This window comes from Hippopotamus amphibius, chromosome 4, assembly GCF_030028045.1.
Source record: "Hippopotamus amphibius kiboko isolate mHipAmp2 chromosome 4, mHipAmp2.hap2, whole genome shotgun sequence".
In the NCBI taxonomy this organism is placed as follows: domain Eukaryota; kingdom Metazoa; phylum Chordata; class Mammalia; order Artiodactyla; family Hippopotamidae; genus Hippopotamus; species Hippopotamus amphibius.
The window spans coordinates 146,928,044-146,955,726 of NC_080189.1; the positions used below are offsets into that span (position 1 = coordinate 146,928,044).

Below are 27,683 nucleotides of genomic sequence, written 5' to 3' on the forward strand. Positions count from 1 at the left end.
GCCAGACAGTAGTAATAAGAGGGCCCTACTGATGACTTTATATGTGCCACATAATTCTCTCTTCCACTACCGAAGTAAACCCTAGGTTGTGAGGCTTTCATGTTTTCATGATCTATCAAATTCAAACATGTGACAGCGAATTTTCACAGATAATCTAATAAAATCATTAATTGGAGGGTACTCATTTGCATAAGGATCAAATGTCAACAAGAATATAAAAATTAAATTTAGCATTTGAAATCTCCAGACTTTTGGTTCTCTGGAATTAAACTTGAAGACATTACAAAGCCAACTTGTAATTAGGTCTCTCCTCCAGTCTCTACCAATAAGAATAGGGCTTTGGGGGAAATCAATTTAACCGTTAACTCTAAAGATTTTAATTAACAAAGATTTTCTTATTTAGGTCTATAAAGTCACCTATATTTTGTTTAAATAATTCTTTAATTCCGGTGGTGACATGGTAAGTGTGCCATGATCAGTGGTAATATATCTTCCCGATTGTTTTCAAGTTCAAGATAACTTTTTCCATAAAAAAGGTAGATTTAAAGTTATATGTTATGGCCTTTGTCTAGGAATATGAACAGACAGATGAATGCAATGAAGTCTTATTTCACTTAGAAAGTTTTATTTTGCTTGACTTTTAGTGGCTTCAACTTCTGTTTTGTTAGAATATCCATTCATTTTTTTTAAAATAAATTTATTTATTTATTTATTTATTTTATTGGCTGTGTTGGGTCTTTTTTGCTGTGTGCAGGCTTTCTTTTTTTTTTTAGTTGCGGTGAGTGAGGGCTACTCTTCGTTGCGGTGCACAGGCTCCTCATTGCCATGGCTTCTCTTGTTGCCGAGCACGGGCTCTAGGCGCATGGGCTTCAGTAGTTGCAGCACATGGGCTCAGCAGTTGTTGGTCACGGGCTCTAAAGCGCAGGCTCAATAGTTCTGGCTCACGGATTTAGTTGCTCGGTGGCATGTGGGATCTTCCTGGAGCAGGGAATGAACCCGTGTCCCCTGCATTGGCAGGCAGATTCTCAAAATCATAGGAAGCCCTCTATTGTTTCCTGTACAGACACGTAAGACCATATAATAAAGAAGCTTGAAAATGAGATTAACAAGAAATGGTCACTGATTCTGTATTCTTCCTCTGATTTTAACTGTCATCACCTTTTGCTCCAAATACCATCTAGAATATGTTAACAGGCAGTTCTCCCTTTAAGAATTACTCAGAACTAAGGTTTTAGTTTGGCAACTCACCAATGGTAATTGGTCTACAGGAACTCTGATTCAATTGCTGACTAAATCCTTGAGCTTTACATAGAAACAACATTCTTAAAATTACTCATTTATATAATATAAAGAAAATTGTGTTAGCTCTCTCCCAGTGTTTTACTGGTTAGGAAAGTCACAATAAAAATTTCTAACACTCTCAAAGTAGATAATCTCTATACTTTTATGCAAAAGAGTTGTATCTCCCAAAATGAGAAGCTTGATGTACATAATTCGCCTAATTGACTTCTTATTTAATTTTTAATCTGAAAGTTTAGATTTCTAAACTGTTATCTAGTCTTTACACTCTAAGATGAAAATTTACCCAGACAGGTCATCTTGTTCAACTAAAGTTTTCAGAGAAGATAATACTAAAAGTACAAATATGAATCAAATTTTTCTGGTCCTTTTTTTAAACCCTTAAACCATAAACATTTCAATTAATTTTTAATTAATGACAGAAACTGAAATTTCTGTGAAATAAAAAACGTACAGGTAAAATTATTTTATCTTTTGCTATGTTTATGTATGTTTACAAACGGTCGATATTACAGGTAAAGTATTTGAAATGAAAATACATTTAAAAATCTGCACTCCTATCTTTTTCATGAGAAAGCAGTTTTAAACTATAGTCTATTGAATGAGGCAGCCATCTGGTGTCGGAAAAGAGCACTACAGACACTATTTTGCATGAACTGAAGGTCATAAATATTCTACACCAACTTAACCTCAAAAAATATAGTACTGCTGTCCAACAGAAACATAATAGAAATCACATATGTAATTTAAAATTTTCTAACCGCCGCTTTTAAAAAGTAAAAAGAAACAATAATTTTAATAAGGCATTTTTACTTAAACCAATATATCAAAAACACATCATTTCAACATGCAATCAACACATTTTTTTCATGGTAGGTCTTCAAAATAAGATGTGTGTTTCATAGCACATCTCAATTCGGACCAGCCACATTTCACGCGGCTGTGGCCAGCGGCTGTTGTGTGGGACACCGCAGAACTAGAGGATGAAACGGGACCTGCAGTTACTTTGATTTGCCTAAGTTCATTCATTTCTCACTCTTTAAAAAAAAAGTTCCTCTGCCCACTCTTTTAAAAAAAGTTCCTCCCTTTCCCTCTTTACATTATTCTTTATTCTGTAAAATTTTTTGGCCTCCTGTACACGTTGGATTATTTAAATGGCCCTCAAAAGCCTGTCGGCGAACGACGAGAAGACCCTTGGAGGGCACCAGGGCGTTACGTCGTCCTGCGACTGGGCTCGCTCTGCGCTCAGCGGCTCCGGGCAGCGGGCAGCGGGCAGCTCCACCCCGGAGGGCGGCGGCTGCGGGCCGCAGGATGGAGCGCGCGCGGGGGCACCCGGGCCCGTTTCGGCCGTCTGGCCGCCTTGTGACGTCACAGCGTCGTGTCTTTGGGGTTCAAGTCCAGCGAGGCTCCGGGCTTCCAAGCCCCGAAAGTCAAAGATTTTTAATGGGAAAGAGCCGAGACTGGAAGAGGCAACGACTAGGTTCCCGCCGTCAGTCGTCGCTTCCCGTCCGGGCCTCCGGTCGGGCGAAGGCGTGTGAAAAGATACGTGCACTGACCGAACCGAGAAACCCGCGGAGCTGCAGGCTCCCCACCGTTTCCCAGGAGCACCAGCGGGGGCTTCCGGGTGGACCCCTACCTCTGCTGATTGGTTGGAGCTTGCCGCCACGTGATCACGAAATAGGTCGGCCACTGCTTTCCCCGCCCCTTCCACCCCTTCCCCACCCGGAGGTCGCGGGCGGCGGAGAGCGGGTTTCCTAGGCAACCGCAGCGGGGTAGTGTGTACACACCAGGCCCCAGGACAGAGAGGGTGTCGTGCCTGCAGCTGCAACGCAGGAATTAAGAGGTGGGAGTGGACTCTGTTCTGTCTCGGATTGCCCCGGAATCCATCGTCTCTCTGCGGTGAGGTGAGCGACTCTCCCCTGGTGGCCTTTGGGAGTAGCTCCCCTGTAGGCAAGCCCCGGGAGTTTTTGCTCCCCTCTCCTCTCTCTCTCTGGTCACACCGGGAGGAAGACAGGAGAGAAGCAACGTGAGGTCAAATGACCCCCTTAATGGTGCAGTGGAGATGTGATGATAATGAGGGACAGTGACGTGAGTTTATCTGAGGCCGTGAGGGTTGCCGGAGCAAAGCTGAAGAGGAGGAGGAGAGGGAGGGTGGCCCGCAGCTGCCTGTGCAGCCTTTACTGGACACACTGGATACTGCTCGCCTAGAGCTGCAAGGGCGTTTCTTCGGCCCGTCAGTGATAATGGGTGGGTTCTGATTCCTTTTTACCCAAGGGAGGAAACAACTTGACCATTCTGGGCTTCTTGTTTGTAGAAAAGAAATTTTATTTTCTCACAATGACACCCTCCCCAGCTCTCATGGCAGACAGAAACATGGTCCTTTGTACTCTAATTATTGCTCTACTCGGATTGGTCAGAGTGTTTCTTTAAGTTATACCATATAGAACTCTGTGGCATGACAATTAATTAAAACCATTCAGCAAATTTTAATCAAACACCAAGCATGTGTCAGGCACTGTGATAGGTTCGCTGTCCCTGCCTTCAGTGAACATGTAACCTGGCAAGGAGGAAAGACCTGGAAGCATCACAATACAGTGGAACAGGTGTATATAGGGCATATGCTGCCCTTCATTGGAGTCACGAGGAACTGAACGATTATAATACTATCAGAGAGAGTTAAAGTCTTCGCACAGAAGACCCTTGATTTAAATCTTGAAGGGTGTATGGAGTATGCCATAAAGTCAAGGTAAAGTTAAGGAGGGGAAACAGCATATGCCAAAGTACAGAAGTATCCTGTACCATCCAGAGAACTATAGTTGCGGCCAGAGCCTGGGGTGCTCTCAGGAGTTTGTGGTTGATGATCTTGAGAGGCAGGCAGAAGTCAGAATTTGGAGACCATGAATACCTTCCAAGGGGTATAGTGTGAGTGGATTTCCCTTTCAGGAGGTTGCTGTCATGGTAGTGTACAGGATCGATTGGCAGGAAGTGGGACTATAGGCAAAGTATCGGTTAAGTTGAAATAATGAGAGCCTGAATCAAAGCAGAGGCAATTGGATGGGGGGAGGGGAAAAAGAAAACTTGATTGACATTTAAGAGGTATATGCAGAAAGCTTTAATGAGTGAGCAAAGGCAGGGAAAAGAATAAGAGTGGTTGACCATAAGTCCCAGGCTTCTGACTTGGATGATTAGAAGAATGAAGAAAAAAAAAAAAAAGAAGAAGAAGAATGGTGTTATTTTCCAAGAGAAAACATGCATTAGGAGAAGCAGGCTGGCTGGAAAATATAATGAGTTCAGTTCTTAACATACTGAGTTTGAGACACATTCAGATGGAGCTTTCCATGTGTGTAGTTTGTTGCACAGAAAAGAGGAAGATAAAAATTAGTAACTTTTCACCAAAAAGGAAACTTTTAATCAGAAAATTATGTTTTAAATAATAAATAGAGAAGCCAAGGAGAAACAGTCAAACCAAAGAAGAAAAAGAGCCATCAGCATCTTAAAATTCCATGACAGGGTCAAATTAAATTGAAAGCTGAAACATGTCCAGTGTCTTTGGCAATTAGATTATTGTTGACCTGGAAAAAGAAACTGCAGTGGCCTGAGATGTCCCCACTGAGATTGCAGTAAATTGAGAACTGAACAGAGGTACTGAAGTATTGCTAATGACTACCTGTCTTTGGTAGTATTTGCTAATGCTATAATATGGTGATTTTATATCTAAAATTTTTTTCTGTAAAGGGATCTACAATCAGCTATTAATTGAATACAGGATAGGAGAACTTTTTTTTAAAGAGAGTAACGACCTAACATTCACATATGGAGAGAAAAGAAACCCTAGAGAAGGAAAGATGGGAATAAATGAAAAGAAAGAAAATTTCACAGACCAATGTTCTAAAAGAGACTGAAGAGTATGGGATGAGTACACAGGAAAAGGGATTCATTCTGGACAGAAGAAAGAATACTTTCAATAAGACAGGAGTCAGAAAGTGAAAGAAACACAGTTGACCCTTGAACAGCTTGAGGGTTATTCCACGTGTAATTTACAGTTGGCCCTCCTACTAGTCGGCCCTCCTACCTTTGGTTCCTCCTTACCTCAGATTCAACAAGGCACCTGGCTACCTGGTTCTGTAGTATTTACTGTGGGGAAACATCTGCATGTAAGTGGGCCTGTGCAGTTCAAACCTGCATTGTTCAAGGGTGGACTGTATATTTAAGAGGTTTGGGAATTTAAAGAGTGTATATCTGATGGCATCACTATTCTCTGTGAAAATGGGGACAAGCTCATCTGCTGAGAGAGAGAGAACTTGAAAAGAGTGGTGCAAGTTTGGAATAGTCCAGATGTTGTGAATCCCAGATCGGTAATCTCTAGTCCTATTCGCTAGGAGAGGAAGTTGAAGAGGAAAATATAAAATGTGTTGTTGGATTCAACTCAATTTAGAGACCATGCATTTGTAGTGATTTCAACTCATATGACTAACCGGTCCTTTGAATAGAGAGCAGAGATGACTGGATCAATCCAAGGTTTGAGACTTGAAGGGTGAAAGCCATAGAAGCTCCTGGTGCTCCTGGCTCCCTAGAGAAACTAGAGAAGATCTGCAGTTCCTTAGATGGGCAGGCCCTGAAAAGAGCTTTCCCAGGGCGCAGGAGAGAGGGTACAAGCTGGGCAACAGGACACTCACCTCTTGATGGACTCAGAAGCTGGAAGCCTTGGGACCACTTGTGACTGGAGAAAATATATGAGGCTTGTAAATACCAGGAAGGTCCATAATTATGCATAATTAATTATGCATAATAACATAATTCAGATGTAGTTATGCAAATTATAGAATTTGGGGGTTTTAAGTTAAATTTTGTTTTGCTAATTACCTATTGAATTACAACAAGATTCTTCCTAAATGAGGGCATTAGTGAAGGGAAGATAAGGTGAAGTGAAAGAAAAGTTGGTATCCCAAATATACATATTTCTCTATCAAGAAAAAGTAGTCTTCTTAAATAAATGGAGAGTTATAGCTTGTTCTAGAGGAAGAGTCAATACTGTAAAGATGGAAGTTCTCCCTAAATTAGTCTGTACAATTGAATCTCAAAATCCCAGGTGAATTTTTAAAAACTAAATGCAAAATAATCATAAATCTTATTTGGAAAAATAAATATGAAAAAATAACTGGAAATTTCCAAAAAAAGAAAATGAGGTTTAAATTTACAATGTAAATCACAGTAATTAATACAGGATAATACTGTAGGAATAAATAGAGCTAAGGGAAAGCACATATTAGAAAGTCCAAAATTAGGCTCACGTATAGGTGATAATTTAGTGAATAATGAAGGGAGCAGTTAATTTATTCTGTAGCAGATATCTTGGACGTAGCCTAGAAAACTTGGGTCACTATTTGTTGACTTTGGGGGTGTTAAAGGCAGCCTTTGTCTCTTGTGTGGTGGTGGGCAGACAGACTTTTCCTTTGGTGCTCACAGACATTAAACCAGAATATAGGGGCTTCTCTTCTGATGAGATCCGAGGTGCTACAAAGCCCTCCTTTACTTGGGGTGCCATCCAGGTAAACCTAAGGAGGGAAGACTGTGGCCTGCATCTCTGTATGGGCCTCTGATGGAGTATCTAAATTCCTTCAGGTTGTTCCTTGCTGTGTGCTCCCTTGCCTGGCTACTCCTGTGCTGTAATATCTGGTGGTTGTCCAAGAATGGAGTAGAGACAGTTGCCAGTTGGAAGCAGGGAAAGAATGATCAGTATTACTTTCAATATAGATCCGTCATCTAACCACTGCTCACCGTCCTCACTACTACCACCCTGTTTCAGCAGCCATCCTCTCTCATGTTGTTACAACTGCCCCTTGACTGGTCTCCTTGCTTCTCCCCTCAACCTCCACAGTGCATTTTCAGCAGAGTAGCTGGGGTGATCCTTTTCAAAACCTAGGGCAGCTTGTGTTATTCTTTCATTCATAATCCTCATATAGCTTTCCATCTTACTCATAACAAAATCCAAAATCCTCATAAGAGCCTATGAGATAGCACGTGATCTGACCCCACGGTACCTCTCTGACCTCACATCTTACCAGTCTCCATCTCTGACCTCACATCTTACCAGTCTCCATTTCCCTCACTGTGCTCCAGCTACATCATCTCACTTGCTATTCTACAAACATGCCAAGTATACTCTCACCCAATTTTTTTTTGCATTTTCCTTCCCCATGCTTGGATGCTTTTCCCCAAGATTTCTCATAGCCTGTACTCCCTCATTTCCCGCAGTTCTTTGCCTAGATTCCACAATATCAAAGAGGTCTTCTCTTTTCTCCCACACTTATTATTCTCTAACTGGTAGATATTAGTCCCTCAATGCATAAATGAATGAATGAATGAGTGAATAAACAGAGATTCCAGTGTATCGGGATAACTTTCTGCGTGTATTTTTCTTTGTGGTGCTAGCTGGGATCCCTTCCTCAGCATAGAGGGGCAATGTCCCCAGTTTACAAAGCCTGAGCACAGGTGCAGGCTGTGCACACTACCCTGATGCGGATCTCAAAAGCCTTTGATTTGGTCTCTTCGGATGGTCCACAGCCACTTTCTTCCCAATCACTGCGGCTCTGAGTTTGAGGAATTTTTTAGGATAGTTTTGTAAAATTTCTTTCTCTGGTACCTTGAATTTTGGGCTGGTTTGTACTGATGGACTTTTCTCTATTTGATGCCATCTGCTTTATCTTCATTCAAAAGACCTTTCTCAACATCTCTGGCCATCAGTGCTCATTTTCTAGCACTGCTATACATTTTTTTCTTATTTTCCTAGTTCCCTAGTCATTCCAGCCTGCTTCGAACAGAGAAGGTAGGTAAATCCATGGACTCAAGTCATCATCTTTTTTTTCTTAAAATTTTAATTTATGTGTACACCTGCACATGTGTAAACTTTTGCATAAATGATTAAAAGTGAGCATATAAATACTTTAAAAATAAACATTTATGTAAAATTTCATACCATATATGTAGAAGTCACACACATCTTAAGTATCTAATTTTATTTTCTCAAAGTAAATGCATTGCTTTATCTAGCACCTAGATCAAAAAAATATCTTCATTAGCACTCCAGAACCTATCTTTTGCCTCCTCCTAGTCAATCAGCCCTGAAAGCTAATAACTGTCCTGGCTCCTAATACCGTAGGTTAGTTTCCAGCTTCTATATGAGTGGAGTCATGCAGTGTGTACTCGCCATGTGCGGGTCTTCCTTGGCTCAGTACTGTGTTTGTGAGAATCATCCATGTTGTATACACCATTAGTTTCTTTCTCATTCTGCTCCTAGGTATAAACCCAAAAGAAAGCTGTACCTATGTCCTGCACGATAAAAATGTCCAGGGAAGCACTTTTCAGCTCCAAACTGGAGACAGTCCAAATGTCTACTAACAGTAGAATGAATAAGTAAATGAATAAGTAAATAATACATTCATATTATACAGTACTCAACATGCTCTTTTAAAGTGTAGGGCTTTTTTCCCCTTTTTGCCTAGATACAGCCCCATCCAACCTCTCATGCCTGTTATAACCAGCTTTCACCTATATCCAAGGTAACTCGTGTTAACAACTTAGTATGTATCTTTACATATTTTCTCCTTACGTATACATAATCATAAACACACATATATGTCTCTAGTCTATATCTATACACACATGTATGCACACATATATCTGTAGGGGAGTTGCTGTTAAAGAGTATGAACCACAATAAACAAATAAATACAGTTTCCGTATCTTGCTTTGTCACGTCCTTGTATTAAAACCAGGATTCCAATATTTTTAAATAGTATGTGTCTGGAATAATATAATGAATATATTAAAAGTTATGAAAAATTAGGTTAAATTTTATTGAATCTATTTAGGTATTTAATAGTTCATACCATCTAAAATGAAGAAGTTGACTAATTCATTTTAATAAGCATTTATTACCATGCCTATGGTATGTCACTAAGCCCTGAAGATTCTTTTCTTTGGTAACTATACTTAGAGAACTGTATTCCATTTGGGACACCACAGTATAATAGGAAGAATGAACTGGAACTGGTTCAAGGGAGAAAAACAGGGATCTTTCTAGTGAGAGAACTAAAAGACATGAACTGGGGGCAAGGTAAAGGTGTAGATGAGAGATGATTATGTTCTTCAAGTATTAAAGAAGAAAAATTATGCGTATTTTATTTGAACCCAGGAGATCAAATGACAGTGAATGGGGAGGAGTTGTGGAGAGACAGAATTAAATTAAGAATAAAAAATAACAGTCTAAGAGAAAACTTAAGAGATGGAAGGGACTGTCTTGGGCTACAGACAGTAATGTACTGTTGGATAGTGTTAAGCCACAGGAGAGTAATTCCACCTAAGTAACTTTAAGTTCCCTTTCAATGATATGGCATGACTTTAGTACGTATTTTATTTCAACTTTTCCTTTTCCTTAACAGATATATTATTATAACCTTATTTTTAATGGAAGATGATTGAATGTGAAAACCTAAACCAAGAAGACATAATTAAAGAACTGGTGAGTCAAAGCCAGATTTCTTTTCAACTACATTTGTAAGAATATTAAATGGAACATTTCTACACTCCTTTCTGGAGCTTATCTAAAGATTTCTTCTACCCTATGATCTTTGGAAGTAGAGAAAAATCATGTAGACAGTACAGCTTTTCTTCTTGTGAGTCAAAAATGACATCAGTGAAACTGACAGTTTATAATTTCTAATGGCAAAAATATTTCTTTTATCTTAAATAGGTAATAACCTAATTTCTTTTTTGAAAACAGTGTTTATGCAATGGTTTATCTTATGAGATGATTGGACAAGAAGGATCAGATACTTCAAAACTGGAAATGTTTTTCTCAGGGTATCCTCGTATAGTCGGATTATCGTTATTTCCTAATTTAACAAGTCTCACAATTGTTGCTCAAGATATAAAAGAAATTTCAGGACTAGAAACTAGTTTATGGCTTAAAGAACTTTGGATTGCTGAATGCTGCATAGAGGTAAGTCTAAACATAAATTTACATGAAGTATTTATGCTAAATTCTTTCACTTTGGAAAAATAATTCATTGAAGTATATGCTTGAGGCATGGATCAAAACAGATAAATTCATACATGATGAATTGCAATTAAACCCTTTGCGCAGTAAAACAAAACAAAAACAGCTAAATGGACAAAATATAAAAATAGATTTATACAAAGGAAAAGACAGAAATAAAGAACCAAAACATAGACACATTCTACTTTTTAGTAATTTAATCAGATCAAATAACACTCAGTATTGCTTTGTAGTGAAATCGGCTTACTTTGACACTATTGGTTGTGTGAAAATTATAACATCTATATTGAAAAGCAATGCTGCAAACTGTATCAAGAGCCTGAGAAAGATACGTAACTTTTGACTCAGAAATCCCTATTCTAAGATTTTATCCTAGAGAAGTAATTAAATAGGAGAAAACAACTGTATGCATAAAGTTATTTGTTGCAATATTGTTTATAATAGTTAAAATTCTGAAACAAATATATCATACATAAGATTATTTCTAATAAAATTATAAATTTCATGAAATATTTTGTAAATATTATAATTTGAAAGATTATGAAACTATTTTAGATGGCTTTAGGTTAAAAAAAAATCCCACAAAATTGTATAGGTTATTGTGATTTTAACCATATAAAATAGGTATCAAGTTGATTAAAATTTTCAAAGAATATGCAAACTGAAAATAATATTTAGGTGGAGGGATTATATGATTTTTTATATTTTAGTTCATTTTGCTGGGTATTGATTTTGCAATCTACCCTGAAAATGTGATTTTTAAAGGAAAATGTACTTAAAATCTACTTGATTGAAAGGATTAATAGAAAAACATGTTAACACTATTCAGTCTCCTCTTTTTTTTTTAACAGAAGATTGGAGGTCTTCAAGAATGTAGAAATTTAGAAAAACTATATTTATATTATAATAAAATTTCTAAAATAGAAAATTTAGAGAAATTATCCAGATTGACGGTTCTTTGGCTGAACCACAATGCAATTAAAAATATTGAGGTAAGATAATTTCAGTAATTTATATTTAAGTCAACTCCTGTAGAGTTTAACCACAGTGTCCAAGAAATACTCATGACTAGTTTAATGAGTTAAGAGGAGCTATTATGTACGTAGCATATAGAGAACTTCGTATGCATCATTTTCTTTACTTCTCCCACCACGTCTGGGAGGTAAGGTATTATTTCTTCTTTGAAGGTTAAAAAAGAAAGGAAGTTTAGAGAAGCTTTATCTATAACTTGCCTGAGATTTTAAACACACTCTGTGTGATGTGCTCTTTTTCCTCCTCCTCCTCTTTTCCTCTCTGCTCCCCTCCCTGTTCCCTTCTCCTTCAGTAATTCTCTCCAGGTTCCAGAGAACAAAGTGGGTTTCATTGAGGCACTCACTTATTTCTAAGCTTGCAAAGTCAACAGCACCCACTGCTTGGAACACCTGGAGAACTAACCAGATTGCTCAGATGATTTATAAACATAGATTTTAGTGACCTCTTCTAAATTATGTATTATCTAAAATTTTAGGGCTTGCAAACTTTGAAGAACTTAAGTGATCTCAACCTTGCTGGAAATCTAATAAGCAGCATTGGTATGTATGTACAGTTTCATCTGGAATGTGAGATAGTGTTACAGTAATTTTTTGTCAGTATGAAAAGTACAATTTTAGATTTTTTTCTTTTAGACTTTTTTTTGTATAACATCTTTGCAAAGCATTTCTAAATCTTTAATTACAGGATGTGAAAATACTACCCATTGATCAGTGGTTACTAATTATGCAGCGTTGCTGTTAGTTTTATTTATATGCAAGAAAAGATGGTCTTATACAACTTAGAAATATGACAGGATATGAACAGGAGGTAAAATGAGAAATTTAATTTTTGTCTCATCTTTTTTTTTTAAATTAAAGGTCGATGTCTTGATCCCAATGAGCAACTAGAAAGATTAAACCTCTCTGGTAACCAGATATGTTCTTTCAAGGTATGTTTAAGTGGAGCAATTTACTTTATTTATCAACCTGGATCATGAACCATCTCTTTGCAGAAAATGGACTAAATAGGCCCCTCTTAAAGGAGAATTTAATTGTTTTGGACTACCCAGCACTCTCAGAAATTTTAGAGTCAGCTGAATAAATTAGCCCTAATGATCTGACACTATTAAAACCAAACAAATAACTATTTACTTGGCTTTTAGGATACCACTTTCTCTTAGTTTTTCTCCCATGTTTCTGGCTATACCCCTTCAGTTTTCTGGTTTTTCATCCTCTCCTAGCATCTCAAAAATGGATTGCCCCAGGTAAGTCCAAGATCTTTTCTCATTTCTTATCTGCATTCATTCTCTAATCTAATCATTTTATAACTTTAAATACCTTTAACCACTTATTACTCCTAAACTGGTATCTCTGCTTTCCCTAACAACTACCCAAAACGATAGACATCTCCTATCCTGACTCAAACTGATTTCCCCTCCCTCGAACCTCCATCTCCTGCAGCCTTCTCCATTTCTCTAAATGGCATCTCGGTTCTTCTAATAACTTAAGCCAAAATCCTTGAGTCATTTTTGACTCTTCTTGTTCATTCATACCCCATATCCAGTCCATCAGCAAATTCTGTTGGCTTTGCCTTCAGAATATGTCCAGAGTCTGACCATTTTTTACCACCTGTATCACCATCAGCCTGGTTCAAGACACCATCATCTGTTCCCTGCATTCTTGAAAAAAAAAAAAAAAAAGCCTTATAACAGTTGTCCCTTTGTTTAGCCTTTCACTACACTCAGTCTGTTCTCCACATAGCAGCCCACTCCTTTAAAAATATGTCAGATCAAATCACTTCTGCTCAGAACCCTCCCTTGGCTTCTCATCTCTTTTAGAGTAAAAGCCAATTCTTACAATGGCCCACCAGACTCTATATAATCTAGTCTCCCCTCTGTCTCTCTGACCACAGCTTCTACCACTCTTCCCTTTGTTTACATCATTCTAGCCACTCTGGTCTCCTCACTGTTCCTTAAATATATCTAGGACACACTCACCTTAGGGCCTTTGCACTTGCTGGAATATTCTTCCCCCGTGTATCTTCATGGCTCGTCTCAGTTCTTTCCAGACTTTATTCAAATGTTATGTTCCTAGTGATGCCATTCCTGCCTAATTTAAGTAAAATGGCAACGACCCCTACTACCCTCCCCAACCAGAAGCGTTCCCATCACTCTTTCCCTGTTTTATTTTTCCTATTGGCACTTACCCACAGCCCTTACTAGAATACAAGCTCCATGAGTACAGGAACTTGGCCTGTTTTGTTCACTGTTATATCCACAATACTTAAAGCAGTACTTAACTTGTAATAAATATCAGTAAACATTTGTCAAGCTCATACATGTGAGAGAAAAAACAAATAAGAAGACAATGTTCATGGCATATAATGTGGGTGAATACATATGGCATTCATAATTTTGACAGTGGCAGATTGAAGGTACACATTCAAACACTTCCTCTAGACAAAACTGTAGAAAGGTGAGCAGATTTACTGTGGAAATAATTTTGAATTGATCGATTTTAAAGTAGGCATTCTTTTACTCAGAGAAGCATGTAAGACACCAAAAATCTGTAGACTAAGTCAGGGTATTATAAACACCTTAAAAAGAAATTTAAATAAAATTTAATGTTATTGGCCAAATTCAAGAGGAAGTATCTGATGTGAACATTGAAGGGCTGACAGAATTTCAACAGGCATTGTAGGGAGGATATTCTACAACTCAGTGGGAAGTCGGCATTCCAAGATGAGAACAATATGCAGAAAGGCAGAGAGGTAAGAAATCAAGGGGTCTATTTGAGTAACATCAGCAGCAGAGATCAGAGGGAGCTATGAAAGATAGATTCAGAATGCTGTGGGAGGTAGTGTTTAAGCTAACAAATGAGACATGAGCAGGAGTTACCTAGGGAAAGAGCATTCCAAGCAAAGGTATGAAGGACCTCAGTGGTGGAAAGAGTGTGGCAAATTTAAAAAACTGGAAATGCTCTGTGTCTGGAACAGAATGAGGGAGAGAATCATGAGTTGAGGCTGAAAAAGATAAGCACAGAATGCCAGGAGGGTAAGGTATCACCTTGCCAAGAAGCCACATGGAAGTTTATCTCATCCTGGCCGGCCATGGCTGCCTTGCGGTAAAGAGCAGGGGCTGCACAGGCAGAAAGATCTGTCACTTCCAGCCCTGCCACAAACCAGAGGCAGCATAATACAATGCCAATATGAAGTCGAGGTGAAATAGTAATGTAAAGCTCTTAGAATAATGACTAAACACAGTAAGCAAGCAATAGATATGTTATTTTATTATTACTATCACTTTAATTACATTAACCTACATCAATCTCATCAAAAGAATGGGGATAAAAAAAAGGACTATTGTGAAGATTCATTGTATGGCATAAAATTAAAAAGGCTATAATAATTATGACTACTTCTCATTAAAACATTGAACATAACTCACAGCAACTTTTACTATTCTCATCTTAGGAATATTCCTGAAATACTATTTTTCTAAATTTTTATATCTAACCTTTCCAGTCACCCTAAAAGGATGCTTCCTGATGAAAAAACTTGTGTGCCACTTTTAATCCGCACCAGGTACCGTAACACTAATTTTCAGTGAGATGTTGTACTTTCATAGACTCCAACATCATCTAACTTTTCAGTGTAGGTGGGGGATTCCTGTGCAAGACTTCAGAGTTCACCTCCACCATAGCCCAGACTGATGGTCAAAAGCAACACAGCCACCCAGCAATCAAACAGTATCTTTACTCTTCAGAATAGTCAATGGTTTACCTTCCTTGCTCTGCAGAATTTGAGCAAATAATTCTCTGCACAACTCGATTCAGAAGTCTTTTTAGAGCAACTCTGATTAGTCCCGCTCCTGCCATGGGCCTAGCCATAGCCTCAGGTCCAGCCAGTGAGCCAAGTTCTCACTTGTCCAGAGAGGGTTTGGACACATTATCCACCTCACCTTGTCTTACTCTTAATTCTAGCAGCCTTACTTCACTAGTTGCTTCCCAATTCCATTTGTGTTGATACTTTATCTTCTAAAATTAGTGCCTCCTGGTTCTTGCTTTGGATTTCCTTTAATTCTGATTCTGAGTCTCCTAACTAGCATTGCATTCATGTAAGTCCAACTCAACCATGGTACCTTCCTACCCCAGGCACCACCCTAGTAATACTATTATTAAGAAAGATGTGAGGTTGTCTTAGAGGTTGGTAGAAAGTAATAAGCATTCAATTCAATTCACATTATTCATTTATTGCCTGCTGTGTTCTAAATGCTGAGTGCTGGGAATGCAGTGTTAACAGGACACAAACCCTGTTCTCAAAGAGTTTATCTCAGGAATTGGCAAACCTTTTCTATAAAAGGCCAGATAGAAAATATTTCAGGCTTTGTGGGCCATACATGGCCTCTGTCACACATTCTTCTTTATTGTTTCCCAACACTTTAAAAATGCAGTCACCATTCTTAGCTTGTGGACCAAGGGCCAAAGCCCATACAGACCCTTGGCTTATAGACTTGTGGATAATTGACAATAGGGTGTGATAAATTCTGTAACAAAGGTAAGCCCAGTAACTCGGAGAGTTCAGAGGAGGATCATCTACCCCAAGTCCAGGGGGATGAAACAAGGTCCTCTAAGATGATACCTAGGTTGAGTCTTGACAGACGAAGAGGTGAAATGGGGGTGAAGTTCAGTCCATTCAAAGGCAGCAGCATGAGTGAACGTCTAAAGATAAAGTAGGGTCTGGCACATTGTGAAACTTCAAGTTGTCCATTGTGGCCAAAACGTAACATGTCAGGGTTTAAATAGAAGAGACAAGACTGAAGAGTTAAGCAAGGGCCAGATGCCAAGTAAAGGAAGGGGTAAACCATGACTTAAACTTTAAGATAAAAGATGTTCAGGAGACACACTGGTCTGGAAGTGCATTATCAAGCCCTACCCCTCCAGAGGCTGTGAGGAAAATGAGGCCCTCAGGAGAAAGCTAGCTTTCAGTTGCCCTTAATAGGCAGAAAGGGCATTTATAGATACAAACAGCAACAACAAAACTCAAACCAAAAAAAACTAAAAATCAGGAGTTCAGTGGTAATTATAATAGAACGTAGGTGCCTTTGATGAGGAGAGCAGACCTGCTGAGGAAAACAGCGAGCAGTGTTCCCGGGGGGTCAGTGTGGGGAGCGTGGTGAAGGATGCCGGAGACCTCCATCCTTGTTACTCCTGGGGCACTTGTTAGCAAAGGGGCTGTGCAGAGAGGGAATGGTGTCTTAAGGAATAAATGGGCTCCAAGGTTTCATGTGAAATACATGATTTAGTAAATACTCTCTGGCATTTTTGTATTTAAAATGCATAGTTATATAGAGTCTGCTCTTTAATTATTGTTGATCCATTTTTCATATTTAGCATCTTTTTCACTAGAGAATAACATTTTATACATCTGAATCACTTTAACATATTAAAAGACATAATTAGAATGCATTATATTAAATTATGGGTGATCTTAAGAGCTCAAATGCCTCCTTTAGAAATGAACAGTTGCAATTAATGAATTGACCATTATTGTTGCTGTTGTTTTAGGACCTCACTAACTTAACCCGGCTGCGTCGCTTAAAGGATTTATGTCTGAATGATCCTCAGTATAAAACCAATCCAGTTTGTCTGCTGTGTAATTACTCCACACATCTGTTATATCACTTGCCTTGCCTTCAAAGACTCGACACACTTGATGTGTCCGCAAAGCAGATCAAGGAGCTGGCGGATGTAAGTGCATCTGTAATAAAGTCTCTGTGTCTTAAGTTTAATTAACTGCTTCTTTCTGGCTGTGTCAACACATGGTAAGTAAGTAGTATTATCTTGTCAGTGTTGCCACCAATTCTACCTTTGCCCAGTGCGCTGGATATTTCACATAAATGCATACAAATAATAACATTAGTACTAGAATCTCAATTTTGATGACAGTACTGGAAGATGAAATAATACAAAAACATTTATAACTTACATAAAACTTAAAGAAGGAAATCTGAAAAATTATCAGTGTTAAGAATAATTGAACTAGCGCTATATATACGAAAATTAATAAAGCCTAAATAAAGTAGAAATGAAACAAGTAACCTCCTCTTATTTGGAATATTAGATACCAAAATTAGAAATACCCATGGTTGATGGTAGTATGCCAGGATTAGGTAGATTTTAATCTAATTAAAAATGGCTTGGGGTTCTCTGTCAGTATAAGTGGATCTAACCACACTGCCGAAATCGTGAAGATCTCCGAAATCTTGAAGAGAGCTTTTCCTGGGCTGTCACTGATGGTGAGTCTCCCTGTAAAGGGATTACTATGACATGGTACCAGAAGCTTTATAATTTGAGAATAGAGTTCATAGGAATTCACCATGTTTATTAATCTTTCCACATTATATTTCTACCTCTCCTTCTAGTCCATTGAGTCCCATTTGTACATTCAGTTAACCATTCAGTAAGTAGTTTATGAGTATCTAGAATGTGCCCACGTGAAGCCCTCCCATCCTTTGCTTGTGGCTCATCCATCATTTCAGCATAGATGAAGAATGTCTTCATCCATTTATCTTGCTTCTCTTCTCTTGCCAGCCTGAGGATTTATTCTCAAGTTCCATTCTCTCCTCTCTTCTTTTCAAAACTGAGATTATCCTCTCTCCCATCCCAATCTAAGAAGTGAGCTGTCTTGTAGTATTGAATAAAAGGCTAGAGTTATTGTCTACTAGCAGATGTTCAGAGTCATGGGAGGGTCACGGAGGGAGGAATGTCTTCTCTAACAATGTTAAGTCAAAAATAATGACGAAACTTTACAGTGACAACAATGTTTTTGAAATTTCCATCATCATCTCTAGTTTTTTATCACACACTTTCTGAAAAGGTGAGCAGGGTGAATGTGCTTCACTAAATTACTTGGCTGATTAATTTTTCTAACAAATATTTAATGCCTATTACATTCGAGGCACAGTTCAAGGCACTAGAAATAGTGACCAAAACAGGAGGAGAAAAAAAAAAACCCTGCTTCCTTGGAGTTTATATTCTAGTGAGAGAAGACAGATAATAAGCAACTAAATGAGTAAAAAACTAGTATGTCAGCTGGTGATAAATGCTATGGAGAAAAATAAAACAAGGGTGAAGGAAACAAGGTTGTTGGTAGGGGCAGAGGAAGGGCTGTTGGCCCTTTTCTACAGCATTGTTGGGAAAGGATTTACTAAGGCAACATTTGAGCAGAGACCTGAAGGAAGTAAGGGAGCAAGTTTTTCAGGGATCAGCAAGTACAAAGACCTTGAGCAGGAGCATGCCTCTCATATTTTAAGAGCAACAAGGAGGCTAGTGTGGCTGGAGCTGGGTAAGTAAAGAGGAGAGAGAAGTAAGAGATGAATACAGGAGTGGTGGGGGGCAGATCACATGAGACTGAAGATGTTGTAAGGACTTTGGCTTTTACTTTGAGTGATATGAGGCCACTGGAAAATTTTGAGAGGAGGAAGAACAAGATGACATATTTTAAAGGGATCCTTTTGGTTAATGAATGAAGAATAGAGGGTTAGAGGGAAAAGGTGAAAGCAGAGAGACCAGTTAGATTCCAGAAACTTGGATGAGAGATGTTGATAGTTCGATACAGGACACTGTAGAGGAGGTAGTAAAAAGTAATCAGATTGTGGTAGTAGTTAGAAGGTAGAACCCATCTGGATTTGCTGATAGATTGAATTTGAAGTGTAGAGGGAAAAAGTAGAGAATAATTCCAAGCAATTGGCTCAAGCAGCTGCAGATGGGAAGGAGTTGCTATTTGATGAGACGAGGAAGAGTGTGGGAGAAGGACCTTTAGAAGGAAGAATCACAGTTTAATTTTAAGCATATAAGGTTTGAACAATCTTTTGAACATCCAAGATGGATATGTTATGAGTCCGCTATTTAAGAGAATTGCCTGGGTTGGAGATATAAATATGGCAATTGAAAGCAGAAGGATGATACCAAGCCCAGGACTGGATAAATCACCAAGGGAATGGTGTGGATGGGGAAGTGTGTCACTTGCGTAGGTAGGTCCTGTCCTTACCCCCCACTTGTAGGGAAAAAAAAAATCAAGAAACACCATTTGCCATTTCCTTAGTTAAAATTTTTTCTTCTCAGTTGCACCTGAGAAACAAGCTCTTCTTGATCAGGAATTTTTATCTGTTAATCATCACCCTACAACAGCTTTTTTTCCCCTTTTCTATGTTATGAATGCCTTATTTTTTTTACAGAAGAATTTAGTGATTTCAGTTTCAGAATTTCATAAGATGTGTGGGAAAGGGAATTCTTTTGCCTGTTCATCATGCCATATATTTATTTCCATTCTATCTTTTAAGCCAGATAATTCTATTGTGATCTTGACTATCTACTCTCTACTAAATAAATCACATAGCACTGTACAAGCCTTCCAACTTATTTGAGGTACAGATTTCCTGATTAAAAAAAAATGCCTTCATTATTTTGGGTAAACAGTTAACACATTATAATATACACCTGATTTGTGTATATTCTTGTCAACTAGTTCCTTTTGACTAATATAACTCATAAGCTCCATTTACCTGGTGTATTTCTTAATGGTGGATTTAATCAATTTATCATGATAAATATTAATAACTGCACAATCCATTGATATTAAAGAATTCAAGATAACTGGACTAGATTGACAATTTAGTAATTTGCTCAATCTAAAACAAGTTCATTTAGAGCATCCTTTTACAGATTTGGAAAAAAAGCATGAAATCCTATTTCTTAGCTATGCTTTTAAAAAGTGAATTGAATAATGTCACTTTTGCTTTTATTCTTTTAAATTTATTTTCCCCTAAATTAATCAAATAAGAGTATTAATCAAATAAGAGTAATACATTAGCTTTAGTAGTACTGCCACATTAGCTAAATAAAACTATTTTGTAAATTGAGTTCTATCTATAGTCTCTTTATGTTGTCATCCTGAAAGTAAATGTAAATATGCCTCACACTTAAAATATTATCCACAAAGAAAATCTTTGAAATTTTATGTTTTGCATATTAAATTTAAATAGAGAGTTCTGTGTAGCCATTATCATTTCAATTAATATCATTATTAGTAACTGAGCATGCAATACTTTAAATCACTATATAGAACATACCACACTGATACCACTAATAATTATCTATAATGTTTTTTGTTTTAGCTAATCTTTTGGTTTTTTCTCACTTTTAGACCACAGCAATGAAAAAACTAATGTATTACAATATGCGTATAAAAACTGTTCAAAGGCATCTTAATGAAGACCTTGAAAAACTGAATGATCGAAAATGTAAATTACAGAAGTTACCAGAAGAACGAATAAAATTATTCACCTTTTTGAAAAAAAATGTAAGATTTAATATTATAAAATTCAATAGCCGTGTCTTAAGAAAACTGACCAATAAGGTACCATTATCTTTTAAACTTTATAAGATGTGTGTATACATCTATACGTATACGTACTTTTTAAAATTAATACTAAGTTTCAAGTAAGTTTTCTCTGGAAATGTTTCGATTATAGGTACCTAACTAAGCTTCATTCTGTGCTTAGAAATCTGCAATTTAAAAAAGGTAAAGGCTTATTAATTTATAAAATTTTTAAAATTCTGTGAAAGTCAAAAAGATTCAGTGAGTTATAGCAATCTGTTAGACTTATTTCACTGCATTTTTATTAGATACCAGCAGGCTGTGCTCAAAATTCATTTTCTTGTCTAAAGTGCTAAAATATTCTTTTATTAATACTATTAAGGTATAGAACATGGTGGGAACTTTATAACAAGCTATACTTTAGTAGTTATATGTGCTTTTTAAATTTAGAATAAATTGGATATCCTTTACTAAAAGTAGACTCTGAAAAATGAAGGATTACTTACCTCAAAACAGAACTTTGTATATACAAGAATTTATTGTATTTAAAAAAGGTATAAGAAAATAATGGTTTATTCAAAAAATGGTGTTACAAAAATAGTCCAACTACTTGGGAGTAGGGGACTTGGATCCTTCATTTATACTTTACCAAAAGTAAATACAGTGGGGAAAAAAGAATTAAATGTAAAAATGAAAACATAAAAAAGCAGTATATATAGATTAATATATTTAACTGATATCAGCCTGCCAAAGAAGAAAAATACTAGAAATCACAGGGAACAGAATTTAGATTTAATTGAAAAAAAAGTAAAATGCTTTTGTACTAAAAAGCATCATAAATGAAAATAAACAGTAAATGACAATCTGAAAAGTTGTTTTCAACAAACATGATGGACAATTTCCTGAGTGTAAAGGTACTCATAAATAAAACAAGACAAAAAAGTAAATATCCAAATAGAAAATTTAAGCAAATTCCATAAACTATCATTTTACAAAAGAAGAAATAAAAACTAACAAACATTTGAAAGAAGACCTCAATCTGATTATTAATTTCCAAATATGAAATAAGACAACAAGCAACCATTTTCACCTATAAATTTGTCATAACCTGCCTGGTGAAGATGAGTGTGACACTATTAAACCACTGATGAGAGTGTAATTGGGTCATATATATTATTAACAGCCTAAAAATGCTCATAGCCTTTGACCCAGTAAATCTACTTCTAGCACTCTGTTTAAAGATTTGGATAAATATTTATATATAGGAATATTCATCACTGTACTATTAATAACAACAAAAAACTGGAAACTACCCAAATGTTTAAAAAGTGAGGAAGAATTATTCATTCTTAAGATAGAATGGTATGTAGCCGTTAAGAATCAAGTCTTTTAAATATATTTAGTATTCTTTCTGAAATGAACAGGTTTAAATTCATATTAAAATCAGAAAGATATTCTTCAAGTTAAAACATTAACATAATTTATTTGAATAAAAAATCACAGGAGAACCAGTATATGGAAATCATTTTACATCTGCCATTTTCATGTGCAAGTGGATGTGTGAATATATGAAAAATAATAGCTATAGATTATATAAACTACAGATATTTTTATAAAATATGCTTACTTAGTTTTTTAGCAGTTGTATATAGCCATTATAGAAAAGGGAGTACAGATACTTGGCAAATTTCTATTTGTAATATACTTCTCTGTGTACAGTACAATTTATCTTGAAATCCATCCTGCAAGGCTGGGGTTATGGAAAGGCAAATGAGGCACTCACACTGGGACCAAAATTTAAGGGAAGGTCCAAAACCTCATAATTAAGATAAATCATATACTTTATTATAATATTTTTTAAAAATACAAATGAATGTAAAAAAAGCCCATTATGAATAAAAAAAAATCTCAAATATCAAAATTTTAAAGACATTGCTGTGCTGAGCTATATAGGAGACTGAGGCAAAGAGAAAAATGTGCACCCTTGTATCCATGCTTGTGTGTATTTTTATGTTGTTTCCCAAAATACCAAAGTAGTTGAAAATTGAAAAGTAGGAGTGATAAAAGTCACAAGTTTAAATATCTTCTTTGTTCCAAAACCAGAATTTCTTATTTTACTTTGGCTTTAATAGAAGCTAACTCATCAATAATATTTTAAAATTTATTTCTTTGCTTTTCTTATTTTCAATTGAGAAAACTGCTATGTTCAAAGTATTTAATATTGTCTTTCACTTAGTCAAGAGAAACTGGTTGACCAAACTTGTGCTAAAGTTATAATCACATGCTTCCCCTGTTTTTATGAAGTTTGGCTTATCTATTATCTAGATTTCTACTTTGTTAATTTAACTAAATATTTAATAAATTCTACTAAATGATTTTGCTCTCTGGCACATTAATTTCAACAGTTGGAACGGGAACTGACTGAACTCAAAGGATTTGGCAAAGGGCACAATGATAGATCCAATAACAACAAAGTAACCGAGCTTGAAAAATCAAAAACCTATGAAACTGTCACAGAAGAACCAAATCTTCAGCAGAAGATAGTGACCAAACTAAATGCCTTGAATGAAAGGGTAACATTCTGGAACAAAAAACTAGATGAGTATGTTTAATGAATTATCTAGTTGTTCAAATTTGAAACATGAGGGAAAAGAATGTTCTGGGCCATTGGTCAAGCTCAATTCTCTCCTTCAGGAATGGGAAGAATTATAGTATGAAATAAAACACGAAATGTGTTTCCAGTCCAGTTCTTAGTAGAGGTAGGCATCATTGGTTCAAAGTTAGCATATAGTTTTTTACAGAAGCAATGCCTTACTAGGAACAGTGGACTTCCCCTGAGCGGGTTCTTGTCACATCATGACTCTAGTGTCTGCAAACTAAAAACGTTAGTTTTTTTAATGTTAGCTGCTACTGGTGCAGAAACTCAAAATATAGATGAGACTGGGCAAAGCACATGCAAAAGTTGTCTGGAATCACATAGAAAGAAACTCAGGTTGACTATCAACTAGAAACATAAAGCAAGAAGACTTAGTAAGTACTGTGTTTTTTTTTTTTATTTACTAGGGAACTAAGTGGATAAGTTAGTTTGCCCTGTAATAATACTAACAAAATAATAACTAATATTTATTGAGTCCTTACTCTGTGCCAAACTCTTTGCTAAGAGCTTTACATATATTTTACATATAATCCTCAAAAAAGCCTGTTCAGGTGTAGGTACTATCAATATTGTCATTTTCTGAGAATCTGCAGCAGAAAAATGTTGTGACTTGTCTAAGATCTGAGAATCACAAATGGTGGAGCCAGGAGAGTCTTCTAACCTTCACTTACTCTGAGGTTAACAAAATTTGAGGTGATTTTAATTGCCAAAAATAGAATGTCTTTTACTTGGTTTAACTGTTAGCACTAAGCTTTCTTTATCCATTGATGAAAGCCTTATATTTTAACATCAGCTTAGAAGAAACTGTCATGAATGTTAATGTTAATGTTGTGATTTTTAGATCATTTTAATAGCTTTATTTTTTTCTTAAATAGAATTGAAGCAATTTATCATATTGAAGTAAAACAAAAGAAGAAAAGTCATAGTTTATTAATCCCATTTTTGTTAATTGAGTTGGAGACTGTGGGAAACATCCACTTTGAAGAAGGCACTCGATCTGATGACTGGTAAATGTTTTGAAATTTAGTTATAGCTTTAAAACTAATTTTAAGTGCTTAGGAACATCAACCAAAATATCAACTTATAAAAATCTTAAAATGTCCCACTTCAAAACACTTTTATTTATATTCATCCACTGAAAATTGGCAGTTACCTACTTTACCATCTCTACATTTCTCTGTTTATACTATTGCCATGAGCTAACCTAAAAACATCCTAATAGTATTTCTTTGCGGCTTACTCAATTTCCCTTATCCCAAGAGCAGAATAGAATTTAGAAAAGTTTATGGTCAAGAATTAATTTTATGTATGTTTTTACTGTTTATTTCTGGACTGAGTATAGCCCTGGATTCTGAATATTGGGTGAGAGGCTAGAACAGGGAAAGAGTGGCAAAGCAGGACTGGCAACAGCAGGTTGCAAACACTGAAGGAGGCTGTCTAGTAAATTTCCTGGGGGTTCATGACCAAAGTCAAACCAGTTGTCTAGAGCTAGCTAGAGTCAGGGTGCATATGGACTTTATGAGTTAAGATAAGGCAGACACTTAAAAACCAGGAATTCAGTGAAAAGACCATTTGGACAAAAATGGGGAAAGCCACCCGAAATGGAAACAGGAAGCAGGCGTCTACACTTCGGAATCAAGGCCTACTGGTAGACACAAGGAAGTGGTTGTGTTGCTTCAACCAGAGGGTACAATCCAAAAAATAATCCTGAAAGAAAGAGAGCCTTGGCACAAAAATATCATAATTATAACTTTCATATTTCTGCGGTCACTTTCTCAAAATCGAGAAGCCTGTGAACAAGCCAAAGATTGCCCTAGAACCCTAGAAGCATACTGCAAACTTGGGTGTGTAGTGAGAAACCAGGAAACATGTAAAGCTATAGAATGGACTTGATACATCACCCCAGAGGATGGTTTTACTCACAGTCAGTGTTGAAATAAACACTGATTTTTGTGAAGTAAAAATGCAAAACTTGCAATAACCTTTTAGAAAGAAAAATGTGATTGTTACCGGTTACTTTAAGCCAAGCCCCCTGGTTCTATTAGATGTGGTTCTAACTCACCTCTGTGAGTAAAAGCTTCTGAAGGGCCTTGGGAGTACTTTGGTGGAGAAGTGTAAGATGGTCTGCCCAAGGGACAAAGGGATCTTTTAAAATACTTTCTTTTGTATCAATACATCCATTTGCCCAACAGTAATCACTGTTTAATCACAGTATTTGATTTTTTTTTAATTTATTTATTATTTTTGGGGGGGTACACCAAGTTCAATCATCTGTTTTTATACACATATCCCCGTATTCCCTCCCTCCCTCGACTCCCCCACCACCCTCCCTCGAGTCCCCCCCCCCAGTCTTCTAAGGCAACTTCCATCCTCGAGTTGAACACCCTTTGTTATATAACAAAGTTTAATCACAGTATTTGATTTTTATGTGCAAAGATATAAAAGGTATTCATCCCAGTTCCCAAGTAAACAACTAGAGGCCTTGATTTTTCAAGTGTAAGAACTGAATGGTGTCTCTCTACAGGATGTATGCATAATTCTTCAGTCGTTCATTTGTATTCACTCAACCTAAACAGAATTGTTTTTTTATTATTTGTTTCTTTTTAACTTATCACAAAGTAAGCTCTTTACAAAACAAGTAGATTAGAGAAAAAAATATGTAAAAGCAAAATAAATAAAAAGCCATTTAGGTAACTGAGTCAACCTGATAGTAATTTAGATAGCTCTAGTGGATTTTAACAAGCATTATTAATTGTTTACTTGGTTTTAAAAAGAGTAACTTTGATCCATTTTAAGGAGAAAATCAAATGTATGTTGGCAGAATTTCAAGGACTGTGTTACTTTTAGCATACTACAAGTTTGGCCATCTTAGCTCTGATCTTTTATGTATATTAAGAAATTATTAAAGTGCATTAAATTACTGTGTGTGGTGCATATCTAGTTGTTTTACACTTTAAAAGCTGATTTTTATTAATATTTTTAAAGCCAATGATTTAGTATTTAAATAAAGAGTACTGGAGTAGAGCTAGAACTAAAATGTAAAGGCTTTTCATCAAAAAAAGTCTATAGTAAAAGCATTGCAGATTTCTAATTTGTATATTGTTGAATATTTCTTAGAGTCATTTCTTTTATGAAATTAAAGGGCTTTTATTTTTCAGTTTAAAAAAGTCCTGATTTTACAGAGACTTGCCTGTTGAGCAGATTGTTGCTACTATAGCATTTTCACTATATCATATTATTTACCTATGTATTGCCGATTGAGTTATCTATTGACATCAGTCAACATTTATCAGATGGGGACTCCAAGGCATCAGAAATGCTGTCCTTGTGCTTGAGAAGCTTTTAACCTGGTTATAGGCACATGGCATTTACAATGTAAAGAAATAACTTCAAAGCACCACAAAACAATATATAAGTGATTCTGTGAGCTCCTTGGGGACAGATAGACTGTGCCTTATAAGTCATTACATCTAGCATAGGGGCTGGCTGGATTCATAACTCAATAAATAACTACTAAATGAAGTCTCCATATGAATTTATAGATACTCACTTAATAGGTTCACTTTTGTTTATAAAATACTTTTCAGTAATTAATCTAACTTTTTATATATAAACATTTCATGCTGCTGTTTTAGGGAACTGCAGAAACAGGCTTTTTGTTTTATACTGTTTCATATTTGTTTTGGTATAGTTTAAGTCAGCAAGTCAGTTAACAGTATTTATTAAATATGCTTGTTTAGGATTTTGAAGTGTGTTTTAATAGATTTTATTAAGCTCCAGCCATTTAAAACCATATGCAGTCTACATTTGCTAAACGAATGCATTATTTGCATATTAATGAACGTTTGCAGGCATCTCTCTGTATATCTTAGCGTGTATATTACCCCTGTGCTTGCCCGCACGTTCAGGTCTTATTGAATGAGTGAAGGCACCCAGTGACATGAGGGGCCCTCACTCTCCTAACCTCTGCATATAATGTTGCTGTTAGCCATTCCTTCCTTATAACTTCACCTCTCCTGGGTTTTTTTTTTTTTTTAACTTAAACATTTCCTATTTTCTTTTTACATTCTCCCTTGACAATGTCTTCTACTCCTGCACTTTCAAAAATTGCTTAAAGTTACAGTCTCTCTCCTTTACTCCAGTCCTGAATGTCTACCTGTTAGACATTTCTAGCCGAATCTCCATCTGTCAAGGCAAACTCAACACATTTAAAAGGGAACTCAGCTGTAAAGTAATAAAATATACAGTGGGGTTACAGTCAGAAAGCCTAGGTTCAAACTC

General features: G+C 36.5%; 1 protein-coding gene across 1 annotated transcript in view; it reads left to right on the forward strand.

Moving 5' to 3' along the window:
* The first annotated feature begins 3,081 nt into the window (after window positions 1-3,081).
* The window catches only part of LRRC9 (leucine rich repeat containing 9), a 115,768-nt gene continuing 91,166 nt past the window's right edge, over window positions 3,082-27,683 (forward strand). Inside the window, exons 1-10 of the mRNA XM_057730603.1 lie at window positions 3,082-3,203; window positions 9,741-9,820; window positions 10,082-10,300; window positions 11,209-11,349; window positions 11,865-11,928; window positions 12,247-12,317; window positions 16,933-17,115; window positions 20,573-20,728; window positions 23,152-23,348; window positions 24,278-24,409. Coding sequence (XP_057586586.1) covers window positions 9,773-9,820; window positions 10,082-10,300; window positions 11,209-11,349; window positions 11,865-11,928; window positions 12,247-12,317; window positions 16,933-17,115; window positions 20,573-20,728; window positions 23,152-23,348; window positions 24,278-24,409 — 1,211 coding nt within the window. The 5' untranslated portion in view covers window positions 3,082-3,203; window positions 9,741-9,772. The remainder of the gene's footprint in view (window positions 3,204-9,740; window positions 9,821-10,081; window positions 10,301-11,208; window positions 11,350-11,864; window positions 11,929-12,246; window positions 12,318-16,932; window positions 17,116-20,572; window positions 20,729-23,151; window positions 23,349-24,277; window positions 24,410-27,683) is intronic.